Genomic DNA, 15,244 nt, shown 5'->3' with positions numbered 1-15,244 from the left:
TGGAAAAATCAATTTTTGTATTGGAAAGTGTCAAATGTCTTAACTAGCTTAATTAATGCACCATATATGAAAATATTAAAGAAAGGGTATTTATGGAAAAGTAAGGGATTTTATATGATATATTAGGAATGGGACTCTTAATTTGGGACATCCCAAAAAGGAATAGTGGACTCTTAATTTGGGACGGAGGGAGTATATACTTTCCTAGTTGCAACTATCTGTTCATGAATGCTCTCATCAAGGTGTAAGAACAAAAAGCCAGGTGAGCCTTAATGTTATGAGTAAAGGGAGTATAAAATTTAAGTACATCAGGTAATTCGCAAAGGAAATACGGATGACAATGTCAATGCGGTAGATTGACTAAACCATTGGGAATCGATGAGAGATGTGAACAAAGCCTGCGTAGGCACGAGTATCAAAGCTTAAGTTCCAGCGTAAACGCCCCTTATGGGTTCGATACTAGAACCAACAGCTTCCCCACTGCACCCTGGGCGGTTCCAACGTAATTAAGTTTCTCATATTTCGAATTTTGTGCCACTTCCGAAAAAATAATTAGATTTAAACAGATTAAAGACATATCCAAGTTGTAGCTTAGTAGTTAAAAGTTCAGAACTTGTTTAGTGGTCAAGAGTTCAAATCTGTTGGAATCGGTACTTAGCTCAAAAGGAGCTAGACCGGTTTTTCCTTAATTTGAGGTACTTATATTCATCGGAATCTCGATCAAGACGTCTAGTTGGATTCGTCTCGTCGAGCTCTTGAATTTAGACTCAAATTTTGTCCAAATCCGATTCCGTATGAGTGAGTTATTACAAAATTCGTTTGGTATGGGTACCATTAACTCAAAACCGAGATTTTGAGTTAGTACCACATTTATGAAGGAGGAAACATTTTATTTCCTTATATAGAACCTTCCATATATTTATGGTATGTTCTTTAGAATAGAAAGGTGACTCACGTGGTTTGCACCACGCAAACCACGCACGCGCACGCGCGGCGTGGGCGAATGGGCGTTTAGGGCGCATTGGGCGCTTTTGAGGCGCCCGCACGCACTTTGCACTTCGCACGTACGCGAGATCTTAATAGATCCGTTAAGATCTGACGGTCAACATGGCACCCGAAAACCAACAGACAAATATGATTGTTGGGAAGCATCCATTCTTTTCTAAGGCACCTGTCTGAAGTGTCACCAATACTTCTATAAATACCAAACAAAACATGAAAGTTTTAGCATTCAAAGTTACAAGAGCATTTAGAGTTTAAGAAGTCAATTCATCTGTCGTTCTTACTGCTTGTTCTAAGTTCGCACGCTTTCAGAAAAACGAAGTACTCTTAGTCGTCACACTGAAAGGTACAGCCGTTGTATCCTGGGAGACAAACACCTCACTGGTTTTAGTACTAATACCAGGGTGTTCACTGTCTTAAGGAAAGAGACAACTCGACTCGGCTTTCTCTCTCTAACCTTTTAATTTATCATTGTTTTAAATTATATAAGTTTTTTTTTTCTTCCTTCCCTGTTTAATCTGTTAGAATACAGTAATAACTTGAGAATTAAAGTTATCTCTGAATTTATTTCAGAAAGACACTCTAAAGTGTATCCCTGTTTTTTTTTTATTAAAACAGGAAGACCAGATTCTTGGTTTTTCATAATACCAGGAAAACAACAAAATCTTCTTTCAAGCACTATAAGGAATTTCATTTACGTTTTCTAGCATGCAGACGGCCCCAAATTTTATATCCGCTTGGGACCTCCCAAATATTTGGGTCGATACTGTGTCATACGAAGAGAATAGGTATACAGTGTAGAGAATGACTATAAAAAGAGTTTATGTATTTCAGTTACCTACATTTGTGAGAGGACTTCACACAATTAATTACTTTGCAAATGGATTACGGATACTGGAAATGGAGAAGCTACAGAGCTTCGCTTTTATGTAGCTTGGTGTCTATGGAAGTCACGAAATAAATGTTATACCAAACCCTTATCGAATATTACAGGAAGCTATTATGTTACAAAAGGAGTATTCAGACACTCTCATGAATACTGAACACACAATTGTAGAAGCAAAGGGGCATAGCTCCTGTTGGTTCCCACCTGGAGATACAGAACTTAAGATAAATTGTGATGCAACGTTTGCTTTTGGAAGGGCGTCGGTAGTAGCAGTGTGTCAGAATGCTAAAGGAGAGTTCGTTAAGGCCTTTGTCAGAAAGTGCTCTCTCTTTACAACAGTTGAAGATGAAGCTCAAGCATTTAAGTTAGCCATTGAAATGACAAACAACATATCGGAATACGTGTCTACAGTTGAAGGAGACTCACAAACGGTCATAAATGCTTGTTCGAAGATTTTAGAAGGAATCCCTTGGTGAATTCGAACGACTATGAAAGAGATACATAAAGGAAAGGAAAAGCTTCGGGATATCAAGTTTCAACCATTGTGCTAGGAGTGCAAATTTTGTAGCTCACTTATTGGCCAAACAATATTTTAATTCCAGTTTAGAAGAGAAATTGGAGATCTACGACTCCCCTTCTTATCTTGTAAGTCAGTTGGCGGCAGACGTATCCAACATGTTTTCTTGCTCAAGTAGCTAATAAATTTAGGCATTGGCCTCGATTCGTCAAAAAAAAAGTTACCTACATTTGTTATAAAAAATAAAATGATTTATTTCGTTGTTTATTTTTGATTTAGTATTCAATGACCCAAAATGATAGATAGTTCCATATAGATTTGTCAAATGTGTGATTTGATGAACGAAATCATATTGAGTGAACTAGTTAGTCTGCACAATCTCAACCCTTACTAAGGTCATTGAAATAAACAAACATGACTTATGAAGGCTAGTATATCAGATTGACTGGTAGTGCAGTTCATGGGTTATATGAATAGGAGTATTCAAATCAAATACATGGACGTATGATTAGAGAGAATACATTGAACAACCCACCGTAAGAGTTCAAGAGTTATATGAAAATAGAAACACTTACTTAAACGGTTGGGGTTCTTTTTTTTTTGTGTTGAAGAAAATTGATAGAGTTGGTTGACATTAAAACTGATGCAACTGACGTTTGCTTCCAAAGAAAACCATTAGAATATTAGAAAGGTTGGATTTTGCCTTCTGGTTTTATCCACATAGTAGGTGGGGAAATGATAGAGTGACTTAGAAATTGGTACTTAGAGGGTGACATATTTCCTCATTTAGAAATAAAAGCGGTCCCCACCGTAGTCAAACTTTGGAAAAACCTTGTCTTTTAGTGATTCCACATCAGCTGGGCATTAAAATGCCCAAAAAATTTGGGCTCTCTAGCATCTCCCTAGTAGGTGTGGAATTACCTAAAGTCTAAATTTATAATGTGTGCGTGATTCACCTCTCATTTTATGCCTCCTTTGTTATCTACAAATAAAGGCTATTTTTTTTCTGATCTTGAACTTGCCAATGACATATTAAACCATAAAGTTAAATAAACAATCCCAACAACTAGGGATAAGAAATTATATCAGATAGGATTATGAATATGTTGTTTTTTTTTTTTTATGTAAATGAATATGTTGTTGTTGCAAAAGAGATTAATATATATTATCGGATAATCACGACATCCACCACATATTAAATCATATTACTGTTTGTTAGATGAAGACTTTTTCCAAATATTATTTGTATATATTAATTTTACTATTCTATATTAGTATATGTGGAAAATAAATTGCAATATTAAAGTGATTTTGTTTCAACAAAAAAAAGAGTGACTTTGAGGCTTTAGAACATTTCCAATGCAAAACTAAAAAGGAAACTATAATAGTTAAATAAGTTTTAATTGAGATTCTCTTTCGTATGTTGCAAGATAAAGAACCTTCAATTTTTGTTTGTCTCCGGTGTAAATCTCTAAAGTGGTTTTGTTTACTTATTGATGTAGACGCAGCGGAATTAAAATAAGAACAATAAAATAAACGAATAACTGTAAAGAAAACGATAAATAAACTAAAACTTAATTAACTTCAATGGGTTTTCTCTTCAATCTGTATAATAAAATAGACTAGACCTCCTTTTATAGGATAACAGACTTTCCTAGATAGACTCAAACTAGGATTCCTAAATAATAGAATACTTAAAACATAGAAACTTCTAAATAAAGAAATACCAATTTAAAGTAACTTCCTAATCCTATACTAATTAGGACCACCATTGTGGCCGACCGGGACGTGGGCACGCGTGGACGTGGGCCCACGTGTTATGCGCCTGCATCAGCACCCCGTTCCCCAGAAGGTTCGTCCCGAACCGATTTCGATGAAGAAAACAAGTTGATACACCCACATACGATGAAATCTGTCATGGCGATCCGTAATTCCCACTTTGAACGAATTTTGCATTGAATCTGAAGGATACCAATTTGTCAGAAATCGCCGACATCAATTCCAATCTCATATGTCACTGATTCTCTCAATATTAACTTTAGGGAATTAAAAACAATCATCTCGCCATCTTCCCACGGTAGACGTAACCATTTAATAATTTGCAAGAAAGTGATGTGTAATACGAGCAAATCTGAAGTAAGAGTAATTGTAGCTAATTTCCAAAATTCCTCGTCAAGAGCCAAAGTAGAAGCATAGCCAACTCCCAAAAAGTAATCGATGTTGAAACACGTAGCGTCGATATGACACTCAAAAACGACCTTCCCACGTTCATCTTCGTGAAGTTTATATACCCTAAGTTGATAAGTACGTGAAAATATAGCTATTTTCCAAACCAACATAGCACCATAAATAATATTTTTGACCGAAGTGTTTCTTTTTGTAGAAGGTATCGTAGCAAAAATACCTATCTCAATGACCTTTCTAAGAAGCGTTGTATCAAGCTTGTTAGAGACCTGAATGGACAAGCTTATGTAATTTGATTCATCAACATCAATATGCTTGTCAATTTTGCCAATTGTAAAGCATTCAAACCTGAGGTGTCTTGCTTCTTCCTCCCTCCCTTCGTTCTTTAATTTAACAGATAAAAATATTGCCATCTCTGACCTCAAACCCACAATCCCATCAGTTGGCATACCACAACCAACTGAAGTTCCTCATCGAGTTTCCTAACTAAGCAAGGACATTCTCCAAATACTCCAAAGCTTACTCTAAACATTAAGTTCTTCCACTTAGCAGGTATTGGTAGCTTATAAGACTTCTCAGTACAAACGTTGAAAGACTATACGAAGTCCAATTCTTTAGTAATCCCATAAAAACATCCATAAACAAACACCCCACGATGTTGATACCACTCTAAAATAAGATCAAGAATACCGAATTGAATGGTTTGCCATGAATTCGATCCCAAAGTATAAACTTGTACTTCAGAATCAAAGAGTGAAGAAAACCTTACAATTCTTATTATTATGTAGTCATTAACGAGAGGATCATAACTAAAACCGTGATATTGACTAAATTTTTCTTCATCTTGAATGTTTGGTGGTGAAGGAATTTCCTTGAATTCAATTGTAGTTGGAGTCAAAAGGATAAGTGCATAGGAACAAGTTCTGTTTATGCAAAGTAAACCATTACAAGAGCCAATAATATCAAACCTATTACCAAGGAACTGGGAAGAGAATTTAATAGGCTTATCATATGAAGATGGTAGTGATGATGGGTCGTCATAAGCAATTGAGTAAAGATGGTTGATTGGTGAGTGTTCACTGGTGAGAAAAAAATTTAAGTTGTTGGGTTGGTATGAGTATTCCATTCCAAGTAAGAGAGGGTTTGGTATTAGATTGGACCAAGAATTGCTTCCCCACTGACATGGGATTCGAGATTTTAAAGGTAACCGCAAGAGAGTATTGAAGTAAGCAAGGACTATAACAACAAAGTTGTTCACCGAAGAACCCAGGTATGCCTCGACGATCTTAGGCATCTTAATTGCCACCATGGATGATATTTCTTCCACAGCAAATTGCTTCTCTTCACTTTTATAGTTTACGGAAATCATGGGTTTGTCGCCAAGACCAACAACTTTGAATGGCCATTGTTTGATATCAGAAGGAACAATGGGATCATTGAGTCTCCTTCCAATCAATTGCTTGGCATCGAGAACAGTGTTAATAGGGTTCATGACTACCTTCTTCATTGTTGCAAGAGACTTTCGTGGATGGAGATTTGATAGAGAAAGAGGTGATGTGGGACATAATTGATGTGGACAAATTTTATGATTCGAAACGAGGATGTCTTCTCCCGGAATCGCATATGGATCAAATAATTCGGCTAGACATGGATGCTTCCTATCACAACTAGGGTGTAGGTCTAACGAATGAAAATTACTTTTTTCTTCCTCCTCCATTATTGACTGAATTTTTTTTCTTTTTTCCAGAACTTCTCCTTCAATATCTTCGATCTTAGTGATTGAAGTAACTTCGGAGAACTGTCTTCCAGATTCAATTTTTGTTTCGACACATGACAAATATTCATCGAGAGGAAGAAAACCATACATGAGGATGCTTTTCAACGTCGTCCAATCGTCTATGATTTGTTTTCCTTCGTCAATGAGTCTCCATTGTATTGCATTGAATTGTTCATAAATTCTTTCGGACATATGTTGTTCAACCAAAAAAACTTTATCATTGTCATGATCTTCTTGATTTCTGAACCAATCTTCCATGCGTTGAATCCAGAAATTTATATGGAATTGACCTTCGAAGAGTGGAATTTTAGAAAATTGATGAATTTTTCTTTCATCCTTCCGATCCATATAAAATTGAATTGTATCTCTAATTGGATCCCAACATAAACGTGGAAAATTTTTCCAACATTCAAGAGGAGATGTATCCATAGATATTTTTTTTTTTTGAGAAATAAAAAAAATTCCAGAATTTTGATGGCTCTGAATACCACTTGATGTAGACGCAGCGGAATTAAAATAAGAACAATAAAATAAACGAATAACTGTAAAGAAAACGATAAATAAACTAAAACTTAATTAACTTCAATGGTTTTTCTCTTCAATCTGTATAATAAAATAGACTAGACCTCCTTTTATAGGATAACAGACTTTCCTAGATAGACTCAAACTAGGATTCCTAAATAATAAAATACTTAAAACATAGAAACTTCTAAATAAAGAAATACCAATTTAAAGTAACTTCCTAATCCTATACTAATTAGGACCACTATTGTGGCCGACCGGGACGTCGGTCTAAATTTAAAAAACGACGGATTAAACAATTAGAGATAACTGACAATCTAGAGATCAAATAAAAATGTGAAGATGAATATAATCTCTCATTGTGTCCGTAGACAAAATGTCTAGTACACCATTGACTCCATTAATAAAAAATCTTTATGGACAATTCAAGACATGAAGTCTATAGACAAAACGTCAAGACATTTTACAATGTCAATGGGCATTCCAGGGCATTGAGTCCATAAGAGTTAAAGACAATAAGACATTTATCATTATTATTTTAAAAGAATTAGATTACTATTATGTTATTATATCAAACAACATATTCTTGGTGATATTTAAATAAATTAGGGTTGGTCCTTTGATCAATTCTTACTATAATAAATATTATATTACAATTATGGTATCGTATGAAATAATATATTTTTCATGATGCTCCAGAATATATGGTAGAAAATTAGTGGATATTTGAAGATACTGATAGACAATTGATGGATAATTAGTGGATAATATTATTTTGTTATTATATGAATAGCATTTTTAAATAGTATATCAAAGAAAATCTTGTCGGACATTGATGGATATTTGTGAATATAAATGGTCAATTAATTGATAATTATATTATTATGTTATTGAATATATTTTAGCAACATTTTGAAAATATCTTGTCACACATTAGTAGACTACGATAGATAATTGATGAATATTTATTATTATATTATGAAATAACATATTTTTATGGGTATTTCAAAAATATTTTATTTGGGCACTGATACGTGATAATATATTTTTTTTATATAATACAAGATATATTTTTTTATCATATTTTACAAATATGTTGGTGGCCATTTGTGTACATCAAAACGGTTGGGTTTATTCAACATATTGTTCTTTCGAATCTTTACTAAAAAACAACATGGAATTGCTGCGACAAACTCCCAAGGTTTATGGGTTTGATCAGTAGCTATCGAAGATCGTGAATTTAACATTCAAAAAATATTTTCTCCCTGTTCAACGAGTGATTTGGGTGGTCGTGATGGAGATATCAAGATTTTCCATTGACCAATTCATGACGGATGAATTAGGATAATAAAGACCGAATTTTTCCACCATCAAAAAGTTCATCAGCTGTAAGAGAAGAATTTTCAAAATTCAAAATGAGATTGAAAGTGAAATCATCATCAGATCATGGTTGAGATCTTCTCTTGGATCTGCTTGAGAGAAAGAGAGGTTTGGGATAGAGATAAGGGTAATTATGTAAACAACAAATTAAAAGTTAGCAAACTGGCGATTTTGAAGAAAGGGGACTAATTTTAAATGTACGAAAAATAAGAGACAAAAAGAAAAGTTACTCAAGACCAAGGATAAGGGAGTAACTCTTTTTTGTTTTTTGGGTTATTTCCCGAAAGGCCCCCTACTTTGTGACCACCTTCTCGGGAAACCCCCTACTTTATCAAAAATACCCAGAAGGACTCCTTTTTCCGACTACCGTTAAATGTCCGTTACTCTCTCTCCTCCATCTCATCACCCCTCTCTGGCACACTACCTCATTATCTTCTCCATAGGGTCGCCGACCGGTTAAAAATACTGGAGACCGGTTAGCGACCTTCATACTTGATTTTTTGTTTTCTCTCTCAACTAGGGTTGGGGAACTCCAAACCCTAGCTTCAACAGATCTGGTTTGTTTTTTTTGTGGAATTGTTCAACGTGTGCCTTGACCCTTGACCTCTAAGATGGAAGATTATACCTCTTATAACTCCAACCAAGGGTTGTTCGCATCTGGTTTGGGTTTCCCCAAACCCTAGTGGAGAGTGAGAGAATTTTTTTTTATTGAAAGTATGAAGGTTGTCGGAATTTTTGACCGGACGACGACTCTATTGGAGAAGATGATGAGGTGGCGAGAGAGGTGTTGAGATGAAGGAGAGAGAGTAATGAACATTTAACGATAACGGAAAAAAAGAGGCCTTCTGGGTGTTTTTGATAAATTAGGGGGCTTTTCGAGAAGCTGATCACAAAGTAGGGGGCCTTTCGCAAAATAACCCTTTTTTCCTTTTTGACCAAAACAACTCTTTTTCATGATTTTTCTATAAATGATAGTAGTGGTTGGTTCTCCCACGGGAAAAAAGAAACATCTCAAGTGGAGAGACCAAAAAAGAGTTGAGAAAAAGGAATAGTGCTTAGAAGCTTCTATGAATGGGAGAATTTTGTTCAAGTTTCTCTCTCCTTTATTGACCTAGCACAACACTGTAAAAATGGGGAGTTGAATAATTGATCTGTTGAAATTGAAGGATTCATGAGTTGGGTATCTGGGTCCCTGCAACTACAGGTCTTTCCTGAATTCAGATTGATTTCCTTTTTCTCCTTAATGGTCTCTGTTACTTTATTATTATTTTCTGTGGGTATTGCCTGTTTACCAACCAAACCCCCATTACTAATTCTGCACTTCTTTGTTTGAACTTTGAAGTATTCCTAAATTCTCTGTTTTGTTTTGAATTTCTGTGTTTGTCCTCTACTTAATGGTCAAAAGGGTAAGTAATCTCCATCTCCAAAGCATATATGTGGGTTTTCTCTGTCTTGGTATATATCTTAGTTTAAGGATATAATTGTTGGATTTTGACTTTACTTTCATCTTTTTTCACAAGTAAGAGGTGATCTTATACATAATTTCAGTGTATAATTGTGTTTTAAGTTTGTTTAATCCTTCAATTTTGTGTTCATGCCTAGTTGAATTATACTTAGTTTGTGATTAATGTTCATGGACTCCATCTACCTTCTGAGCTCTTGTTTCCTCTAGTTCATCTCTTTCTTTTGACATCTTTACTGGGTTGGGTTTGAAAAGCTTTGCTTTTTAATAAGATGCTAGAATTTTCGATCTGGTAGTTGAGTTTCGCAACCAGGCGATTAAGTTTTCGTGGGGGTTCGTAGCTTTTTCTACTTGATTTTATTTCAAAGTTCGTTAAGAAGCGTAGGATAATAGGGGTTTATCACAGCCGAAAACAATTTTTTGTGGATTTTCGCTTATTTTTGTGATGAGGGACTCGTACATCTATCATGTGTTTTAGGTAAAAAATCATCTATATATGATATTAGGGGCAGAGATAATGTAAGAAGAATTTAGGGTTCCTATTTGCAGAGTCAGTATATGCTTCGGCATGAGAAAACTCTTGTCCTCTGATTTTGATCCCGTGTAGGCCTAAAAAGGGAACATTTCTACGATTGTTGTATGCTTTCTAACATTTCTATTTTATCAATTCAGGCACCTAATCAACTCCGTAGTCATTGCTCTGTGCTTGTCAAGAAGTTCTCCGATTATATTACAATTTAATCAAAATCAGCTTATTTGACTGTTGGTGCCATCAGAATTTGATCTTTTTTGGTACACCAATCTTCCCCAATTTTGAGTCAGATTAAATCATGTCGCTGCTCAGTTCAGCAGATCCATCTTCGACGTCTTATGGCTACATGTTTAATAGTAGCAGTAGTAGCTCTCCTTTATCGACTCCCACTTTTAGCTCAGACAAGCAAAAGTTCAAATTCGGACCTGAATTCTACCGGGGACAAAATTATGACCAGCACTACTTTTCCGACTCACCGACTGAAGATTTTTCTGCCTCGAGGTTGATGGTTGAATCTCTGAGTTCACCTAGTTTTCCAACAACTACATTGTTCCCTCAAGGTTTGACTTCTTACAAGCACTTACCTGTTTCTAGCCCATCTATTAGCGAGGGGAACTCCTTTATCTATGAATTTTCTTCCCCAAAGCATTCTAATCCTTTCCAATCTCATCCTGTGGTTGAATATTTAGATGAGCAGAGTTCTGATTTCGGAATGATTGACTACGAGGACGACGAACTCGCATTAAAGCTTCAAGAACTGGAAAGACAACTCCTGGATGATGATAATGATGATGGTAAATATGAGCTGTGCACTGACCAGAGCTTGGATTTTGGTGAATGGGCTGACTCATTTAAGAACATGGTCCTTCCTGCTTCACCAAAAGAATCTTCATCGTCGGACTCTAATATCAGTAGCTTCGATAGCAACAATGCATTGTTTTCTATCTCCAGCCAAGGTTTATCTAGAACCCCTACTCCGAAGGAGCTTCTTTTCAAATGTGCTGGTTTAATTTCAGAAGGGAATGTGGAAGAAGCGTCGAGAATTATAAATGAACTTCGGAATACAGTTTCAATCCAGGGAGATCCTTCCCAGAGGATTGCCGCCTATATGGTGGAAGCGCTTGCGGCCCGTATGGCTGCATCCGGCCAAGGCCTTTACCGGGCTTTAAAATGCAAAGTACCCCCCAGTTCCGATCGTCTCTCAGCCATGCAAATCCTTTTTGAGGTATGCCCTTGTTTTAAGTTTGGTTTCATGGCGGCCAATGGTGCAATAGAAGAGGCTATAAAGGATGAAGACAGAGTCCATATTATCGATTTTGACATAAACCAAGGGAACCAATACATAACACTGTTACAAAGTTTAGCATCAAAGCCAGGTAAGCGACCTCGAATTAGGATAACTGGAGTTGATGCACCGGAGTCTGTTCAACGTACAGTTGGCGGCCTGACAATCATCGGTCAGCGACTTGAAAATTTTGCGGAGTCAGTCGGGATTCCGTTCGAGTTTATAGCTGTAGCTGCAAAGGTCAGTGATGTTACCCCGTCAACGCTAGATTGTCGATCCAATGAAGCTCTCATAGTGAACTTTGCCTTCCAACTCCACCACATGCCTGACGAAAGTGTCTCGACAGTAAATGAGAGGGATCAACTTCTTCGTATGGTCAAGAGTTTGAACCCAAAACTGGTAACAGTTGTTGAACAAGATGTCAATACTAATACTGCTCCGTTTTTTCCGAGATTTGTACAGGCTTATAACTATTACTTGGCGGTGTTCGAATCACTAGATGCGACACTTACTAGGGAGAGCTCAGACAGGGTAAATGTTGAAAAGCAGTGCCTAGCTAGAGATATAGTCAATATAGTTGCTTGTGAGGGTGAGGACAGGATAGAACGTTATGAGGTTGCAGGGAAGTGGAGAGCGAGGATGATAATGGCAGGTTTTCAATCCTGCCCATTGAGTAGCAACGTGGATACTGCAATCAGAGTAATTCTAGAGCAATACTGTGATAGATATAACATAAAACAAGAGTGTGGTGCTCTCCACTTTGGGTGGGAGAACAAATCCTTGATTGTAGCATCGGCATGGAGATAGTTGGCTACTAACTGAAGGTATTATTACATCTTATTTCTAGTATTATCATATATCATGTGTATTTGTCCTGACATTCATTTGCATGTATTTATGCTCCATATTTAGGGCGGCCCACGCCCGTAGCAGCTAAAGCAGCTGCTTTGGGCCGTAATATTGTTAGGGGCACTAGAGGCTCACCTACATGAAGACCAGCCACGGATGAAAGTCGTAAGTCGTAACATTCTCAAAAAATGTTGTTTGAAATTAAGTTGTAGTTTCGTGGTCAAAAGTGTAGCCCGTGTTTAAGTGGTTCAATGTTCAAATTCTCTTAAATAGAACTTTTTTTCTTCTCTTTTTCCACTTGCTGTTGAAACAAAAGAAAGTTAAGTCATAGCCGAAAGACTACCTAGGCTACATTGTTTTTCAAATGAAAACTTAGAACCTAAGGCTCGACATGGCTAATAAAATGGAAACTAAGACTATGAAATTCCATATTTCAGAAACTTTACTACCATCTACTTAGGGTTTAGGAACGAGAAAACGTATGAAACTCAGCTTGTCGTTAGAAGAAGCAACTATTCACTGTGTGAAACATTCCCACTCTTCTGTTGTTGAAAGCCCATGGCTCCTGCCACATACCATTGACAGCAATCATAACAGTTTCATATCCGTATTTTACTTGTATTGTTTACTATATGTAAAAGCACCCATTCTAACTCCGATTTAGGCACTCCAAACACTTGGGCCGGCCATGTCCATATACAGATAAATATTTGAGGGAAAACGAAGCAATTGAGGGAAAACTTCATCTATACTAGTAAACATCATCTATACTGGGAACGGATATATATTTTGAAGGCTTTTATTCTGTACTCGAACTTATGTGTATGATTTGACTTGATAAATTGTAGAAAACATACTGAATTGTCTACAGAAACTCAGTCACTAGTTAAAGCTTTTTATATCATGCTATTCATCGTTATTTTTGAAGTTGAGATTTGCTCTGTCCATAAGTTTTGGAAGATTTGTTTTAGGTTCGTAACGAACCCACAAATGGAATTTATATAAAGTAAAGGATCAACAAGGAGTATGATCGAGAACTTGATTTCTTTAGGAAGATGGTATTCTCAGAAACGATGGGGAATTTGACTATATTGTTTGTTTGTTTGTTTTTGCTTAATCAGGTGTTCAGAAGCAATCAGAAAATGCAAGAGTTCGACAGTCGTATATATTAATTTACGAAGAAGCTCCTCGACTATACTGTAATTTATCTTCAACTTATTAGTTTATCTTGCCGTAGTATTGGATGTCTATAAAAACAAAACAGATGCAGAAGAACTATGTTTCATGTATATAGAAGTACTGTGTGGATTGTTGAGTTCTTGGATGTGAGGTTACAGACAACACATAAAACTAATTTGAGCAAGACAATGATGACTGCAATATCTTGCCTAGTCATATTCAATTCTAAGACCAAGAAGGAGAACATATATCCTTGAAAATTTTTCCAACACTTGACTTCAAATTGGTGCAGGATGCAGAAGTAAAACCTAGTTCATGTAACAAAGCTTGAAGCCGTGTAATCTCGGAAGAGGATGAGGCCATTGCACGATAATCTGTTCAGCACTAGACCGAGCAACAAATTTTTTGTTATTTACTCTTCCATGTAACCATATTTCCCTCAACAAAAATGCAATAACTTGTTGATTTTCGATCAACTGGACAACCAGCCCAATCAACATCAGAATATGTAGAAATACAGTGTCGAGAATCATGATGATTCTTACGCATCAATATTCAGCCTCCTAGTGGTCCCTCTAGATACAACAAAATTATCGTTGCTGCGTTCATACGATTAGAGCTTGGGAGCATAAAACGACTGTTAGACTCATACCACAAGATATGTCAAGTTAGATAAATTAATTTACCAAGTAAACTTTGAAATTGACGGATATCCAATATAAGTTCACCTTTGTTGTCAATTTTACCGCCACTTTCGATGGGGGTATTAGCTGGCTCGACTCTCATTTTTCTTGTCTCTCTTAACAAATCCATAACATACTTCCTCTGGTTTAGAAAATTCTCTTTTTTCGACTAAGCAACTTCAATACCCAAAATATTTCAATATACCTAAATGTTTGATAGAAAGCCACTTGTGGAATATATCTTTAAATTTTTTTAATTTCATGTTGATCGTCACCCTGCGACAACAAGATCATCAACATAAACCAACACAATCGTAATTTCAGAGGTACCTCTTGTTACAAACAAAGATGGGTCTGTTAAGCTCCTTTCCAACCCAATCTTCATAAAAACTGAACTCAGCTTGGAGTACCATTCACGAGGCGACTGTTTAAGCCTGTATATTGCCTTTTTTTAATGGGTATACCGGATTAACAGTGTTTTCTTGAGGATGACCAGGTGGTATACTCATGTAAACTTCTTCAAAATTACAATGCAAGAATGCATTGTTTAATTAAGTCCATTTGAAGTAGCTTCTTATATTTGTTAGCCGCAAGAGACTTAAGGACTCCAAGAAGCTTGCAACAACTATAGAAGCTCCGAGAAGCTTGCAACTTTTCTTTCGTAGCCTTCATCCAGATTGGGTTGTCCTCAACTCCTATAAATTTTCTTGGCTCTTGATCACTAGAGATTGCACTTAGAAAGCAGAATGTGAAAGATCAACATTATCATAAGTCAAATGGGCCTCCAAAAGGAATGCAGTAGCATAGTATGTGGAGAAAGATTTCACTGTTTCTGTAGGTCTTGTCTCTCTACCAGATCTATGTAATGTTGGATATGTTTCATTTTGAAGAAACAGTATTCCTTCTTCTCTAATTTCATTGGGATCATTATTTGTAGGAGTTGGTATTGGTTCATTTTTTGATTCAACAAGTTCAGCATGGATGTT

The 15,244-nt window shown here is 36.2% G+C and overlaps 1 protein-coding gene across 18 annotated transcripts; it reads left to right on the top strand.

The window, feature by feature from the left end:
• The first annotated feature begins 9,232 nt into the window (after positions 1-9,232).
• SCL1 (SCARECROW-like 1) lies at positions 9,233-13,707 on the top strand. 18 transcript variants are annotated; one of them, XR_015237244.1, is made up of 5 exons: positions 9,263-9,472; positions 10,403-10,822; positions 10,952-12,371; positions 12,460-12,561; positions 13,518-13,707. XR_015237244.1 is itself a non-coding variant. In XM_086667594.1 (4 exons), the coding sequence occupies exons 2-3, from the start codon at positions 10,561-10,563 to the stop codon at positions 12,352-12,354; spliced, it is 1,665 nt and encodes a 554-aa protein (XP_086523720.1). In that variant the 5' UTR covers positions 9,261-9,472; positions 10,403-10,560; the 3' UTR covers positions 12,355-12,371; positions 13,518-13,707. The 18 variants fall into 18 exon arrangements, 13 of the variants coding, with proteins under 13 accessions (XP_086523713.1, XP_086523720.1, XP_086523725.1 ...); XR_015237243.1 differs by having other exon boundaries at positions 9,282-9,674; XR_015237245.1 differs by lacking the exon at positions 9,263-9,472 and adding an exon at positions 9,637-9,787.
• The last annotated feature ends 1,537 nt before the right edge of the window (positions 13,708-15,244 follow it).

This window comes from Eschscholzia californica, unplaced genomic scaffold, assembly GCF_041429995.1.
Source record: "Eschscholzia californica isolate CP2 unplaced genomic scaffold, dmEscCali1.0.p SCAF_3, whole genome shotgun sequence".
Lineage (NCBI taxonomy): Eukaryota > Viridiplantae > Streptophyta > Magnoliopsida > Ranunculales > Papaveraceae > Eschscholzia > Eschscholzia californica.
The sequence above is the reverse complement of the archived record's forward strand: the minus strand, read 5'-3'. Positions and strand labels throughout refer to the sequence as shown.